Source organism: Chiloscyllium punctatum, chromosome 38 (assembly GCF_047496795.1).
Source record: "Chiloscyllium punctatum isolate Juve2018m chromosome 38, sChiPun1.3, whole genome shotgun sequence".
In the NCBI taxonomy this organism is placed as follows: Eukaryota; Metazoa; Chordata; class Chondrichthyes; order Orectolobiformes; family Hemiscylliidae; genus Chiloscyllium; species Chiloscyllium punctatum.
In genome coordinates, this window is record NC_092776.1 from 45,461,678 (window position 1) to 45,475,565 (window position 13,888).

Below are 13,888 nucleotides of genomic sequence, written 5' to 3' on the forward strand. Positions count from 1 at the left end.
AGTAATAGTGCCCCGTTAAATTTCTGCAGTACACTCATTAAATGGCTTCATAGCTCTCCAGAAGTGATGCATCAGAAATAGCCCAGCTGGGGCCTAGACAATAACTTATAAAATTCTACTATGCCCACTTTGCTTTTATATTCTAATTTTAAATTGTCTTTGTCCCCAACGATGATTCTTATACCATGCTGGTCAATTGCATTGAGCATTGTCTGGTGTGGTTCAGCATCCACTCATATGGGCTTCTATCACATTTGCTGCAAAGGAAGACATTCAATTGAGGAGTTGCAGATTTTTTTTAAACCCATTGTCTCTCAGGGCCTGCCTCTTTGGCTGGTTGAGTTTTCCATTTCTGTTCACCCATTTGTAATGCCCTTCCAAACAGCTTTCCAGGTGTCTTGGCTGTCATTGACCATCTCAGCTGTCAGCGTCAAATTAATTTTAACCAAACAGTTAGCAATATTAAGATAGTTCTCAGTCAGCTGCGGTTTGAAGCTGCCCAGAAGGAGGGGGCACTACCACTGCACCTCCAGATCCTCAGTTATCAATGTCAATCTACTATTTTCACAGTTCACTGGTAGGTGTTCTATAATGGGTATATTTTGGAGGTTGTGCTCCAGAAGCAATTCACTGTTCAGAAGGCCTTGAGGTAGACACCCACCATCCATGTGATGACTATCTTAACCAGCATAAAAAAATTGTTGGCTTAATCAATTTACACTGATGAAATGAATATATTAGAGGACCTCTGCACTGGTGACCTTCCCTGGACAGGAAATGCAGAGTTTACGCCAAAGTGCAGTTACAAATTTTTCAGCCTTTCCTCCTGCCCTGTGGATGCTGGCCACAATGCACCCCTGTAACAGTGGTGCAGATTTGGTGGACTTGGTGTATGGTGGTCTCAGTCACGTTGCTATTGCCTCAAATAAAAGAAAATACAGCAGATACTGGAAAACTGAAACACACTGTCAGAAGGAGGGCATGCTGAAACAAACCTGTTGTAATTTTGAGGTGGTAATGGAGTGTCTGGACGATGGTAGGGCAGTTGTATTGATTTTTCCCCATATGGAAAACTGAATGGTAAAAGCTCTGGGATCCAGGGTAATGAGGCAAGATGGATCCAAAATTGGCTTCATGACAGAAGACAGACAATGGTGGTAAGAAAACAGTGTCTGGAGTCTGATGTGCAGTAGCCTACCACAGAGATCAGTGCAGGGTCCCTTATTGTTTGTAATATTCATAAATGAGGTAGATGGGGATGTGGGTGGGATGATAAGCAAGTTTGTGGATGACAAATATTAGCTGGGTGGTTGACAGCAAGCAGCAAGGTATTAGGTTACAGGAAGATTATAAACAGATTGGTCATAAGGGCAGATTACTGGCAGCTGGAATTTAACCTTGATAAACGTGAGGTTACCCTTTGGAAGGAGGAACAAACACAAGGGAGTACTCAATAAACGGTAGGAAACTAGAAAGCTGACAGGATCAGAGGGAATTTGGGGTGTTGTCCACAGCAGGTGGCAGGACAGTTTAATAGAACCGAAGGTGGCATACGATACACTTGCCTTTTTCAGTCATGGCACAGACTGTAGAGCAGGGGGGCTATGTTGGAGCTGTACAGACTTCTGCTTAGGCCAAAGCTGGAGTACTCTGTACAAAGTTTGATCTCTGCATTGTAGAAGGATGTGTTGCACTGGAGGGGGTGCAAAGGAGGCTCACTAGGATGTTGCCTGGGTATAGCATTTTAGCTATGAAGAGGCCGAATAAGCTTGAACTTTTGAGTAGGATGAGAAGGCACCTGTAAGAGGTATATAAGACTGAAGGGCACAGACAGGGTGGACAGCAAGCAGTTGTTCCCCTTCGAAGGGTCAATACCTTTAGAGTAAAAGGGCAGGAGGTTGGGGGGTGGAAGACTGGAAGACAGCATTTGAAGAAAAACATTTTACCCAGAGGGTGATGGGGTCGGGAATACACTACCTGGAAGGGTAGTTGAGGTGGTAAACCTCACAAACCTAAGTAATACTTGATGAGCTCTTGAAGTGTCAAAATTTTCAAGAATATGTGCCTAGTTTGGGAAAGTGGGACAAAAACATGTACACAGTAGAATACCATTGGCAGTGTAGACTTGATGGGCTGAATTATTTGTTCTATGTTTCACAATTCTACAATATGTGAAACTATCAACACTATTGATCACATTGTCAATGCTGACAGGTGGCAATGTTCCAGACCATGATTTGTCTTCCTGACCATCAAACCAAACACTTCATATGCATGAAAGGATCTTATCCCTTTTAAGAACTTCCTCAATATGGAAGGCTGCATCCAACAGATCAATGTCATGCATTGGCGTGTAGGTGCAACTTTTCACTTGTATGCTAGCTTGCTTCTCACTTTCAGCCTATACAATGACTTGGTAATGCAAGTAAAAAGCCAAATGTGCAAGTCTCTCCCTGTTAGCGCACAATCTCTTGATTGGCAAGTTCCCAATTGTGCTTTCTTGTAGCAACACACAAACTGTGAGGAGGTTTGGCCCTCAGACGTGCAACGTGCAAACCCACTGGCACACAGAAGTCTAGTCAGTCATGTATCAAACCATTAGCTGTGCGTGAATGGCTCCATTGTGTTGGTGGATAAAGTAGGAGAGTGGAAAGTTAAGTTAGTAAAACCTCAAGAAAAGCTGGAGTACAGCTCAAAAATGGATTGACATATTTAAATATGCTGTCTTTCCAATGACACCAGCAAACAAACCAGACCACATACATTCCTTTGGTCTAAATCAGGAAGGCTGAAGGGGGGGGGGGGGGGGGGGAAGGTGCAGTCTGATGCTAAGACTGCCCATGCTCTCCAGAAATATTGCTTATGTTTGTGCCCTGGAGAGGACACTTCACTTTCACCGCACTGGTAACACAAAATTGGAGATAGCAAATACAATTGATAAACAACAATTGCCATCAAAAGTGCAAAGTTAAATCACAACACCAGATTATAGTCCAACAGGTTTAATTGGAAGCACACTAGCTTTCAGAGCGACGCTCCTTCATCAGGTAATAGCGGAGGGCTCGATCGTAACAACATTTATAGCAAAAATTTGCAGTGTGATGTAACTGAAAAATTGAAAAATTGATTATCTGTTAAGCCTTTCATCTGTTAGAATATAGTGATAGTTTCACTTCTTTTGTGTGTAAATCACAAAACCCTTTTTTTTAAAAAGTTGCATTCTCAGGTTAGCTGTTAACAATGGTGATAGCTAGACAATATGTTGAAGGTGTTAGCACCCTGTGTTCTCTGTCTATGGCCTGATGTTTAGATTGTTATCTCACTTTTTAGATTAGAATCAGAGTTCTACATAAATTCATGCAGTTTTTGAGCTCAGAGTTCTACATGAATGTATGCAGTTTTTGAGCAAAGTGCAATGTAATTCTGCAAGTACAAATTCACCCCACAAAACATGTGTGTGCATGTGGGTCCGTGTGTGTGTGTGCAGAGTGTCTTAAGTCTGTGAGGGGGTGCATGTGAGTGTGTGGGTGTCTGTGTGTACATCTGTGTGATTTTTAACTTTGTACACCCCAGTCCAACACTGGCATCTCCAAATCATCAAAAGTACAGCTGCTTAAAGATATCCCTGACAGGTAAATGGATCATCCTATCACACGAGGCAGCCTCTCACAAGTAAAGTCACATGCACACACTTGGTTAAAAACATATCCTTTCCAGCTGTCTCAACACAAACAAGGCTAGTTAGACTAATGAGGATCTATGTTAGAAATCTTTGCTCTGCTAATGGTGAAAGCCCAGTTCTACAAGTAGGCTGATACTATCAACAGAATTTCTTAGTCAGAATATCCTTACCTACCAGGGGATTTCAACACAAGAGTAGATTCAGAACACAAGGCATAACTACTGTCCATAATTGTAAACCAAAGTAATCCACATGCTTTTTAACCAAATCAATTGACTTGTCATCTTTAAGGGTTTGTGCAAATTTACACCAATGCTTCTCTGCTCACCTATATTTTGAAATCATGTCATATATAGTACATTTACTTTTTCATATTTCTTCAGAAATGCATTACTTCATTTTTCTGCAGTGAACTCCCCCTGCCATGCTTCTGCATATTTCAGCATCATGTAATTCTGAAGTTTCATCACTATACATTTTGCTGAGTTTCATGTCATCTACAAAAGTGTTACAGTGCTAACTACATTAAAAGCTAGAACTTTTACAAAAAATGAATATTAAACCTAAAACTAAAAACACTTGAATTTCTTGGTACAACAATCTTGCAGGTTGACATTTAAAAATTGTTAAGTCACAAGAAATGTTAAGACGCAAGTATAACTTTTAAAAAATAGAAAATGGTTTGCAGTTACAGAAAACAGTAGTAGAGGCAGCTGCCTACTTTAGCTTACTGCAGTGTAATTATTAGGATTTCACATTCTGACACTTAATAGATTATTCAATTTCACACCTTGTAATAATATCAAAACAATTATAGATTTTGAGACAGTTACAGCATAGAATTGAGAAATACAGCAATAAAGTGGAAAAAATTATTGGACATGATGAATTTAAAGTACTTCACAAATGAAAAAAATGTTAACTATTCTGGCTTATATGAAAGTTTCCTACAAACTTGGGGACCGGACTACTGGAAACAAATTTTTGGTCAGTAAAGTAATATTTTCATAATTTTTCAATAGAAAACTTGCGTATAAATACTTAAAAATATCGACCATGTTAGAAGAAACTATCCCACTTTTTGTAGACTAGATGCAAAACAACATCTTGTCTTAATATCAGCTGTGAAGGCATACTTATGGCACCAGATTCTTTTAAAGTTCTCTCATTGATGTAGATATTGCTAGCTAGGCTAGCATTTATTACTTGTAGTAAAGATAATTTTTTAGACTATAAACCAAGGAAGCTCCATAAGGTATTTGCATTTTTAAAAATAAAGTCACTGGAACAGTTTTATATACAACATTGACTTTTTTTGAGCAGAGAGGAAGAATTCCATAACAATAAGCAGTACCTGTGCATGTTCAAAGCAACTCTGCACAGAGACAGAGAGACAGTCTTTTCTGTGGTTTTTCCAAACGGCACCAGTTGCTGTGAGTTCAGAAGTGCTCAACATAGTTACAATCTCTCAGATGTCTAGTAGGTAAGTGGCTGACTATGGCATGGTGCTCAGACAAATACATTTCACCTGCAAAGAAAAAGCATCCATCTCTTTCTCTCCCATCTGTGTATGGAAGTGTAAAAAGGAAATCCCCAGCAGTTAGTTATTCTCTCTCACCCACCCTCTCTGCAAACCTCATGGAAAAGGAAAAGCCAAGGAAAGACAGAACTGGTGTTAACAACTCATGATCATCAGATAAGAGTCAAAAGCAGTGAACAGAAACCAAAAGAAATCTCATCAACATCTATGGTCTAAACCGGTGCCAGTGAATTGTTTCATGATTTTTTTGCCCACACATAATATTCATGTTTTGACAGTCTGTATGTGCCTGTCTATGAGTAAGAACAGTTTTTTTAAACAAAACAAGTTATATGGTAATAGGTTAGTGAATCAACTGGTTTACGCTTTGCCATTAAAGACAGTTTGATCACAAGAACAGTCATTGGTGTTTACGAGAAACAAATCTGATTGCACATATTCCTTTAATTTGAATTAGACAGCAAGGCAGTTCAGTGGTTTCATCAAATTTGCACATTTGTGATGACCCAGGGAACAACAGGACTTGATTTACAGCACAATACCCCAATGAGTCTCGGCACCATCCTTAAATTGCCATTGAGAAAATGGAGAATGGTGATGGTGAGCTGCAACTAATATTGTACAAAAAAAAACTGGTCAATTTAGATCAAGTTATTTAATTCACTATGTCCTTTAGATTATGACTGTGTAATTCAAGTTAACCCTTTGTAGTTATCAAAGCTATAGATCAGACCATTTACAAGAACTGAGGGGAAAAAAGTGCCAACTTTTATTAGCAATTTTGAAATAGACTAGCTTTAGGTTGCTGGCATGACTAGAAACAATTTACCCTAAATCCAAACATTTACAGTTTAGTGACAGCAGTAAAACACAGACACATTGCAGAGCTGACAATCAAAACTGGTAAAGAAGCCAGTCACTGCAGGGAAAAAAACACTGGCCCATTATAAAATAGAAACACATTTCCAGTATTGTCAGTTAGCTACTCCTGCTAACATAACAGTAAAGAAGTTTCCAAAGGTCAGTGTAGCACACTCAACATACTTTGAAACATATTCAATAACCCAACAATATATCCCAAGGTCAAGTTATATGATGCAGAATATTTAACTCTAATTTCTAATCTAACCCAACAGAATAAAATTAGCACAGACATGCCAAATCTGGTAATTTTAACATCAACAATATGCAGTCTTCAAGGTCTAAAAACTTTCTTACATGTGGAGGAGATTCCTGAGCAAATGGACCTTTACCACTCTCACTCAATATTCTATAGGTTTACATATATTTTAAAAATTAGTGATATTCAAAGTAGCTAAGAAATCCCTCACTGAAAATTGAACAAACTTGTCTTTCAAAAAATGTGTAACACCATAATACTTGCATATAGAGTGAAGTAAACCATAATATCAAATCAGCATTCAAAAGGGGAGTATTTCAAATTTTAAAAATCTGGGTCTTTTTCTGTTTTTCAAATGCTGGGCACTGTAACTTATAAATAATTTGGTGCTGTAGCACTTGGCCTTTTAAATGTTTGATAATCAATATAGGATTGCAAGCCGTAACATCATGCTTCATTTCTGTTCAGATGCTCAACAAGGCCAGATCATTCACTGCTCTGCATCTACTATTACACCATTGCCAAGCTCAAATAAACAGATTGAAACAGCAATAACTTTTAGAACTTAGTCTAAAAGATGAGTTGTATGTAACATTTTAAACTACACTCAAAAGAACTCATTTGTAGCTATTTTCCATATGCTATTAATCTTCCAATGAGACATCTTTGAACAAATTCGTAAAGAGTGACAATTTTTCCTTTACTTGATAGTGAGAGTGATAGCTTGGGAAGCAAGAGTACAGATGCTTTCACATTTACTGAAAACAAAACCAATGTCCTGCAGTTAGTTGGTTAGAAACTCAGCTGTTTAAAAAAAAATGATGTAGAACATAACTATTTCACATCATCAGAGTTTGGTAAAAGTAGTGTTTTGACAACAGTAGGTTAACGAGTGGGTGGGTGCTGGAACTTGCGGTCATAAAACTATAAATAAAACTAAGATTACTATTTCTCCACGACAGCAAAAAACATGAATTATTACTCAAAAATTTCAATTCCTAGAATGTTCAATTGAAAAACAGAATATAAAAATAGGCAAGTGATGATCAGTACACATTATAAAGGCCCAAGAATTTGCTTTGGCAGATATACTTATTTTTCCAACATCTGATTCTCTAACAGAAATGACCCCAAATTTTTAAAAAGTGGTTTTAGTTACTTATAAAATGTGTTGACTCTGCTTAGTGAGGAATAAAATAACAGTTAAAAAGTACACCACAAAAGGAACTGACCATTGAATAGGAGCACCCTTTCCGACATGTACACAAAATAGACACAAATGTAACATACATCATTAGCTCGTACTTCATGTAGAATAAGTCTGCTACCCCTTTTGATTTTTACCAAACATTCCCTCATGTTTTGGAATAATAATAAAATCTCAAGAAAATGGTGAGCTTGTAACCTGTCTTTAATAAGCATATAATGTCCTTCAAGCCACGTACCACATTAGCATGAAGGTGGTAGCCATTAGCTGCCTTCTTGAACTGGTAATCTTTGGAATGCAGGGACATTCGCAATGCGGTTACCTAGGGAGTTCCAGAAATCTGACTCAGCAAAAAAAATGAATAGCAATACAATTCCAAGTCAGGATGATGTGGGGCTCAGAAGGGAACGTGCAGGTAGTGGCATACACATTCATCTGCTATCCTAGTCTTTCTAGGTTATAGAGGTTGTGGGTTTGAATGGTATTGTTAAAAGAGACTTAGAGTTATGTGATGCACCTCACATTTGATACAAACCATTTCCAATGTGCATCACATAAGAGAAGGGAGTGGACATTGAAGATGATAGATGGGCTGTCAGTCAAATTGACTGACATCTCTTGAATGGTGTTGAAGTTCAAGTGGTGCTAGAGTGCGCTGCAGAGTATTCATTCATAGTCCTGACTCGTGACTTTAGATGACAGACAGGCATAAGTGTGACTTCTTCCCTTAACCTCTGCTTTAAAAGAAAATAGTCCCAAATTCCTAGCCTCTTCAGGGAGCACAAGCTGCATCACTCCTAGAATATCCACTCTACACCTGCTTAAAACAACTAGCAAAGTTAGGGTCCAAGCTACTTACTTGAAATATTTTGAGGGGATCTGAACTGGACCATAACACTCTGGTATCATTTAGTAAGCCTCAGTCATGCCTTATCGAAACCTTTGATTTTTTTTAGGATTTTAATAGCATTTTCTGGTACTTTATTCAAGAAAGACGCTCACACACAAGCTTGAATTGCAGAGTAGCTTACATAACAAAATCCATACGTGGACCGTGAAATCTACTTTAAAACACATTATAAATACATAGCAACAAAAATAGATAATCAGCAGGATAAGAAACAATTTAAGTATTCCACCATTCTAATACCACAGTGAAGTACACAAAAGTAGTCATTCAGTCCAAAGATGTGCAGACCAGGTGAATTGGCCATGCTAAATTGCCCATAGTATTAGGTGCATTAGTCAGAGGGTGTGGGTTGCTCTTTGGAGGGTCGGTGTGGACTTGCTGGGCCGAAGGGCCTGTTTCCACACTGTAGGGAAACAAACCTAATCTAAAATTACCTCACCAAGAGCCCAAACCTTACAAGGATTAGGCCACTTCTGAGTTGCTTTGATATCTCTGAATTTGAAGGAGATAAGTGTGAGATTGGTTAGCCTACATAAAGAATGCTCTAAACTGAAAAAAAAATTTAAACTTCCCTTGTTTGTAGAATTTTAGTTTTTCCTTCATATGATGGTCTCTGTTGTATGACTGAAATGGATACCCTACATCAATTTCAGTGCGTGCCGCTATTTTTCCCTTTCTGGGTAGTTTGTATGAAATGCTAGGGTGGCAAACAGGCACAGTGCACTTAAGTCAGATGAGAAACCTCTCTCCCAATTGTCTCTATCTACACCCCCTTCAAAACTATGCAATCTAATGTATGTCAGTTAACTTAACTTGATACAGTTTGAAAGTTAAGCATATGTGGTAAATGCTCATAACTGATTCACTAATATTTAAATATGACATTCAGTGATTGCACCAATTAGATCTCTCCTTATTTTAGGTTTCCAAGAATATTTTCAAAATATTACACAGAACTGTCTATAAATCGCCTATAGCTCTTGAACAGCTATAAACATTTGTTAGACAAACATGAGACTGGAAGAACACAGCAAGCCAGGCAGCATCAGGTGGTGGAAAAGTCTACGTTTTAGTATAACTTCTCTTCAGGGTTGGTTCGTGTTTATTATACGTTTGTAATGAGTGACAAAAACAAGCTTGATACACAAGGGAAAAACGACAAGACAATATCCTCTAAAAGCCTTGCCAAAGCGCAAAGTTTACATCATCATGGAAATATGGGACAAATACTGTACTGGATAGGTGTTCCGTAATTTGAGAAGTCTAAATACGCAATCTTGAAAACAACGATCTTGTGTTTCAAATTCCTCTACACCTCGCCTTAACCTATAATGACAATTAGCCAAACACGGAACTACAACCAGCGACTTATTTACAGAAAAGAGGTAAAAGAAAAACAGTACACATTGGAAACAAGCGTTCAGCATTCCCACAAGGTGAACACTGGCCAGGTTACCCTTAAAACCTTCTGACACTTGACTGACAGAAGCTCTGAGTGGGCTGCAGCTCCAAGGACGGGGGAAAATCTATCACAGGGGACTATTGATGTGTGGGGTAGTGGGCTATTTAACTCAGGATGAACATTGACAGGGCCTGGAGAATGTTGGTGTGGTTCAGGCTGCGAGGATTGGTGCAAGGTTCACCCTGTGCTCGATCGGGGGGTGGGAGAAAAGAGAGGGAGAGACCCGGCACGGGGGGGGGGGGGGGAAGAAGAGGAGACACAGTAGGGAGGGGGAGGTGACACACGGTAGGGGAGGGGGGGGGGGACACACGGTAGGAGAGGGGGGGGGGGACACACGGTAGGAGAGGGGAGGGGGGGGGACACACGGTAGGGGAGGGGAGGGGGGGGGACACACGGTAGGGGAGGGGAGGGGGGGGGACACACGGTAGGGGAGGGGAGGGGGGGGGGACACACGGTAGGGGAGGGGGGGGGACACACGGTAGGGGAGGGGGGGGGACACACGGTAGGGGAGGGGGGGGGACACACGGTAGGGGAGGGGGGGGGACACACGGTAGGGGAGGGGGGGGGACACACGGTAGGGGAGGGGGGGGACACACGGTAGGGGAGGGGGGGGGACACACGGTAGGGGAGGGGGGGGGACACACGGTAGGGGAGGGGGGGGGACACACGGTAGGGGAGGGGGGGGGACACACGGTAGGGGAGGGGGGGGGACACACGGTAGGGGAGGGGGGGGGACACACGGTAGGGGAGGGGGGGGGACACACGGTAGGGGAGGGGGGGGGACACACGGTAGGGGAGGGGGGGGGACACACGGTAGGGGAGGGGGGGGGACACACGGTAGGGGAGGGGGGGGGACACACGGTAGGGGAGGGGGGGGGACACACGGTAGGGGAGGGGGGGGGACACACGGTAGGGGAGGGGGGGGGACACACGGTAGGGGAGGGGGGGGGACACACGGTAGGGGAGGGGGGGGGGACACACGGTAGGGGAGGGGGGGGGACACACGGTAGGGGAGGGGGGGGGACACACGGTAGGGGAGGGGGGGGGACACACGGTAGGGGAGGGGGGGGGACACACGGTAGGGGAGGGGGGGGGACACACGGTAGGGGAGGGGGGGGGACACACGGTAGGGGAGGGGGGGGGACACACGGTAGGGGAGGGGGGGGGACACACGGTAGGGGAGGGGGGGGGGACACACGGTAGGGGAGGGGGGGGGGGACACACGGTAGGGGAGGGGGGGGGGGGGGGGAAGAGCAGGCTGCGATACCCTACCTGCTGATGTAGTCGGCGATGCTCAGCTTCTTGGGCTTGGCCCCCTGCTCGTTGCCAAGGGCCGGGCCCGCACACTCGAGCCCAGCCGCCAGCTGCTCGGGTGCGCTCCGCCTCCGGTTCCCTTTCAGACTGACGTCGGTGAACTCCTCCAGCGCCGCGGGCTCGGTGCCGCCGCTGCTGCTGCCGCTGCTGGGGACGGGCATCGGCGGGGGCGCCGGGCTCTCGACCGCCTCGGGGTCCGAGCCGCTGGTGTCCGAGGGAGAGGCGCCGTCCCGGTGACCGGGGCCGGGCGCCGAGGTAGAAGTGACGGGAGTGTTAGTGTTCGCTTCCCAGGGGAAAGGGGAGCCGGTGGGGGAGGAAGACCACGGCGAGGACGAGGAGGAGGAGGCGGAGGCGGGAGCCAGGGAGCTGCAGGCCGTGTCCCCGCTCCGAGCCGCCGCCGCCTCCCGCCGCTTGGCCCCCGCCTCCCCCATGGAGCAACAACCGTTGAAGAGATCCCCTAAGGCGGGCTCGGGGCGGCTGTGGAAACGCGCCGTGGCCGTGTCCGGAGGGACCCGCAGGCAGCTCTCATGGTTACTGTGGAGATAGATCATTCCCGACATGGAGCCCAGCCGAGCCGGACCGGACCGGAGTCACCGCCAGCCACCCACCCGGGCTCGGCTACAGCCAGGTCCTACCACCCACCGACTGCCGTAAACCCGCGTGTGACGCCGCCACAGAGGGCGTGGCACTACACCCTCCACGTGACCACAACCTCCACGTGACTGTGAGCCACACAGCTTGGCTCCAGGGCGCCCCCGCTGGCAGCTCATGCCAGTGATTTTCATTCACCTCATCCTCCACTGTCCATCTCTGTCCCAATGCTGTGTCCCACCCTCCTCTTTAAAATCCTTCCTTGGGTTGTCAGTGTCAACAGTAACGCCAGCATTCGTTGCCCATCCTGAACCATCCTTGCAAGGGCAGTGGTGACCAACCTTCTTGAACCTCAGCTTTTCCTCAAGTCCCATTCAAGGACTTAGTAACCATAGAAAGAATGTTCACAATAAAGTAGGTACCAGGAGGGGAGTTCCTGGATTTGGCCCAGCAATACAATGGAGAATGGGCAGTGAAGTCAGGGTGGTGTGTGACTAGGGAGGGGAACTTCTGACGTTGGTAATCCTATGCAATTGCTGGTAATGTTTTGTTCAGGTCTAAGATCTGAAAGGTGATTCTAAATAAACCATGTATATTGCTGCAATTCATCTTGCACATAATACATGGTGCTGTCACTGTGCATCAATGGTAGGGGGGTGAAAATGAATAGTGGTGGATGAGGCTGCTTTTTCTGGAACAAGGAAAATATTTCCATCAAACCACTGGTTGCATCTTGTAAATGTTGGACAGATCTTGGGGAGTCAGAAGGTGTTATTCACTGCAGAGATGCCCATGACTTGTTCTTGCAGCATATGGCTGGTCTGGTTAAGGTTCTGGTCAGTGGTAACTCCCAGGTTATTGATGGTGATGGATTCAGTAATGATAATGGAGTTTAGTATCAAAGAGAGATGTTTATATTCTCTCTTATTGAAGATAATCATTAGCTGGCAGCTGGAATTTCTTTTCACTTTAGTAATGTTTTTTAATTGTGTACAACTGTAAGATTTTTGCTTTGTTAACAAAGACCCTACTGTGTCTGAGGATGGTAGTTTATCAAGAGGTATGCATACCCTGATCAGAAACAACAGACTCTTTTGCCTCACTGCAACTGATTAAATAGCCAATTCATCACCATTCCTGCATGGTGGTTGCAGAATCTACTGTAGGCACTAAATCAGCTCATCGAGATGAATTCAAGAGCATCATGCAGTTCCATGGTCTCTGCCACATGCAAATGATAAAAGGAACAAGATTTCAAGTTCTCCTCCAAAATCATACACCATTACATTTGGCGCCATAACATCACTTTTTCATCATCATGAAATGTAAAATCTTGAAATATGCTACTTTCATGGAAGTTCACAAAATGTGTCCATCAATATTTCCTCTGGGTAATTAAGGATAGCCAATAAATGCAGCCTTGCCAGAATCATTGATATTAAAAAAACCAAAGTCTGTATATGAGTGCAACATACAAGTTTCTGCAGACAACTTCAGTATTTAATGATTATCACTCTTGATTTAGGAATCTTGTAGTTCAGAGAGAGTGTCAACTCTCATTCCAGGACTTATTCAGCAAATAAAGGGCATCCACAATGCAGTTCAACAGGCTGATAATTACCCTCGGAACTCTATCAGTTTAGAAAAAGGGAACATAGTATAGATATGTGGATATGCTAGAAAAAAAAACTACTAATTCAAAGCTAGTGTTCCCATTATTTTGTCAATATTTCTTTTTTAAAGTAAAACCATCAAAACCAAGTGAAAATAATCAAAAGATGACGACATGATTGTAACTTTGTATTGCAGTGATTTAAAATTGGAGTATTGAAAGCTTAATAAATGTGTCAGCAGTTGAAGTATGTGCACTCAGAGTCATCTCGTAAAAGTTCCAGTCTGATTTATTGCTACAGTATTCTCCATTGTTTGAGTAATGTCATCATTTCAGTACACCAAGGCAGAAAAAGGAATAAAGAAAAAAGATATATTCTTTGCAATATAAAGCACACCAGCTTAGCACCAGATCAACTACTAACTTGTTGGGGCCCCACTTTTTAGACAC

General features: G+C 43.2%; 1 protein-coding gene across 2 annotated transcripts in view; it reads right to left on the reverse strand.

Annotated features, from left to right (window-relative positions):
- The window catches only part of tbc1d12b (TBC1 domain family, member 12b), a 90,330-nt gene extending 78,429 nt beyond the window's left edge, over nt 1-11,901 (reverse strand). The window contains exon 1 of one of the 2 annotated variants that reach the window (XM_072557768.1): nt 11,194-11,901. In XM_072557768.1, the coding sequence (XP_072413869.1) occupies nt 11,194-11,795 (602 nt within the window). In that variant the 5' untranslated portion in view covers nt 11,796-11,901. The remainder of the gene's footprint in view (nt 1-11,193) is intronic. The other variant, XM_072557769.1, reaches the window with a different exon arrangement.
- Nucleotides 11,902-13,888: the final 1,987 nt, after the last annotated feature.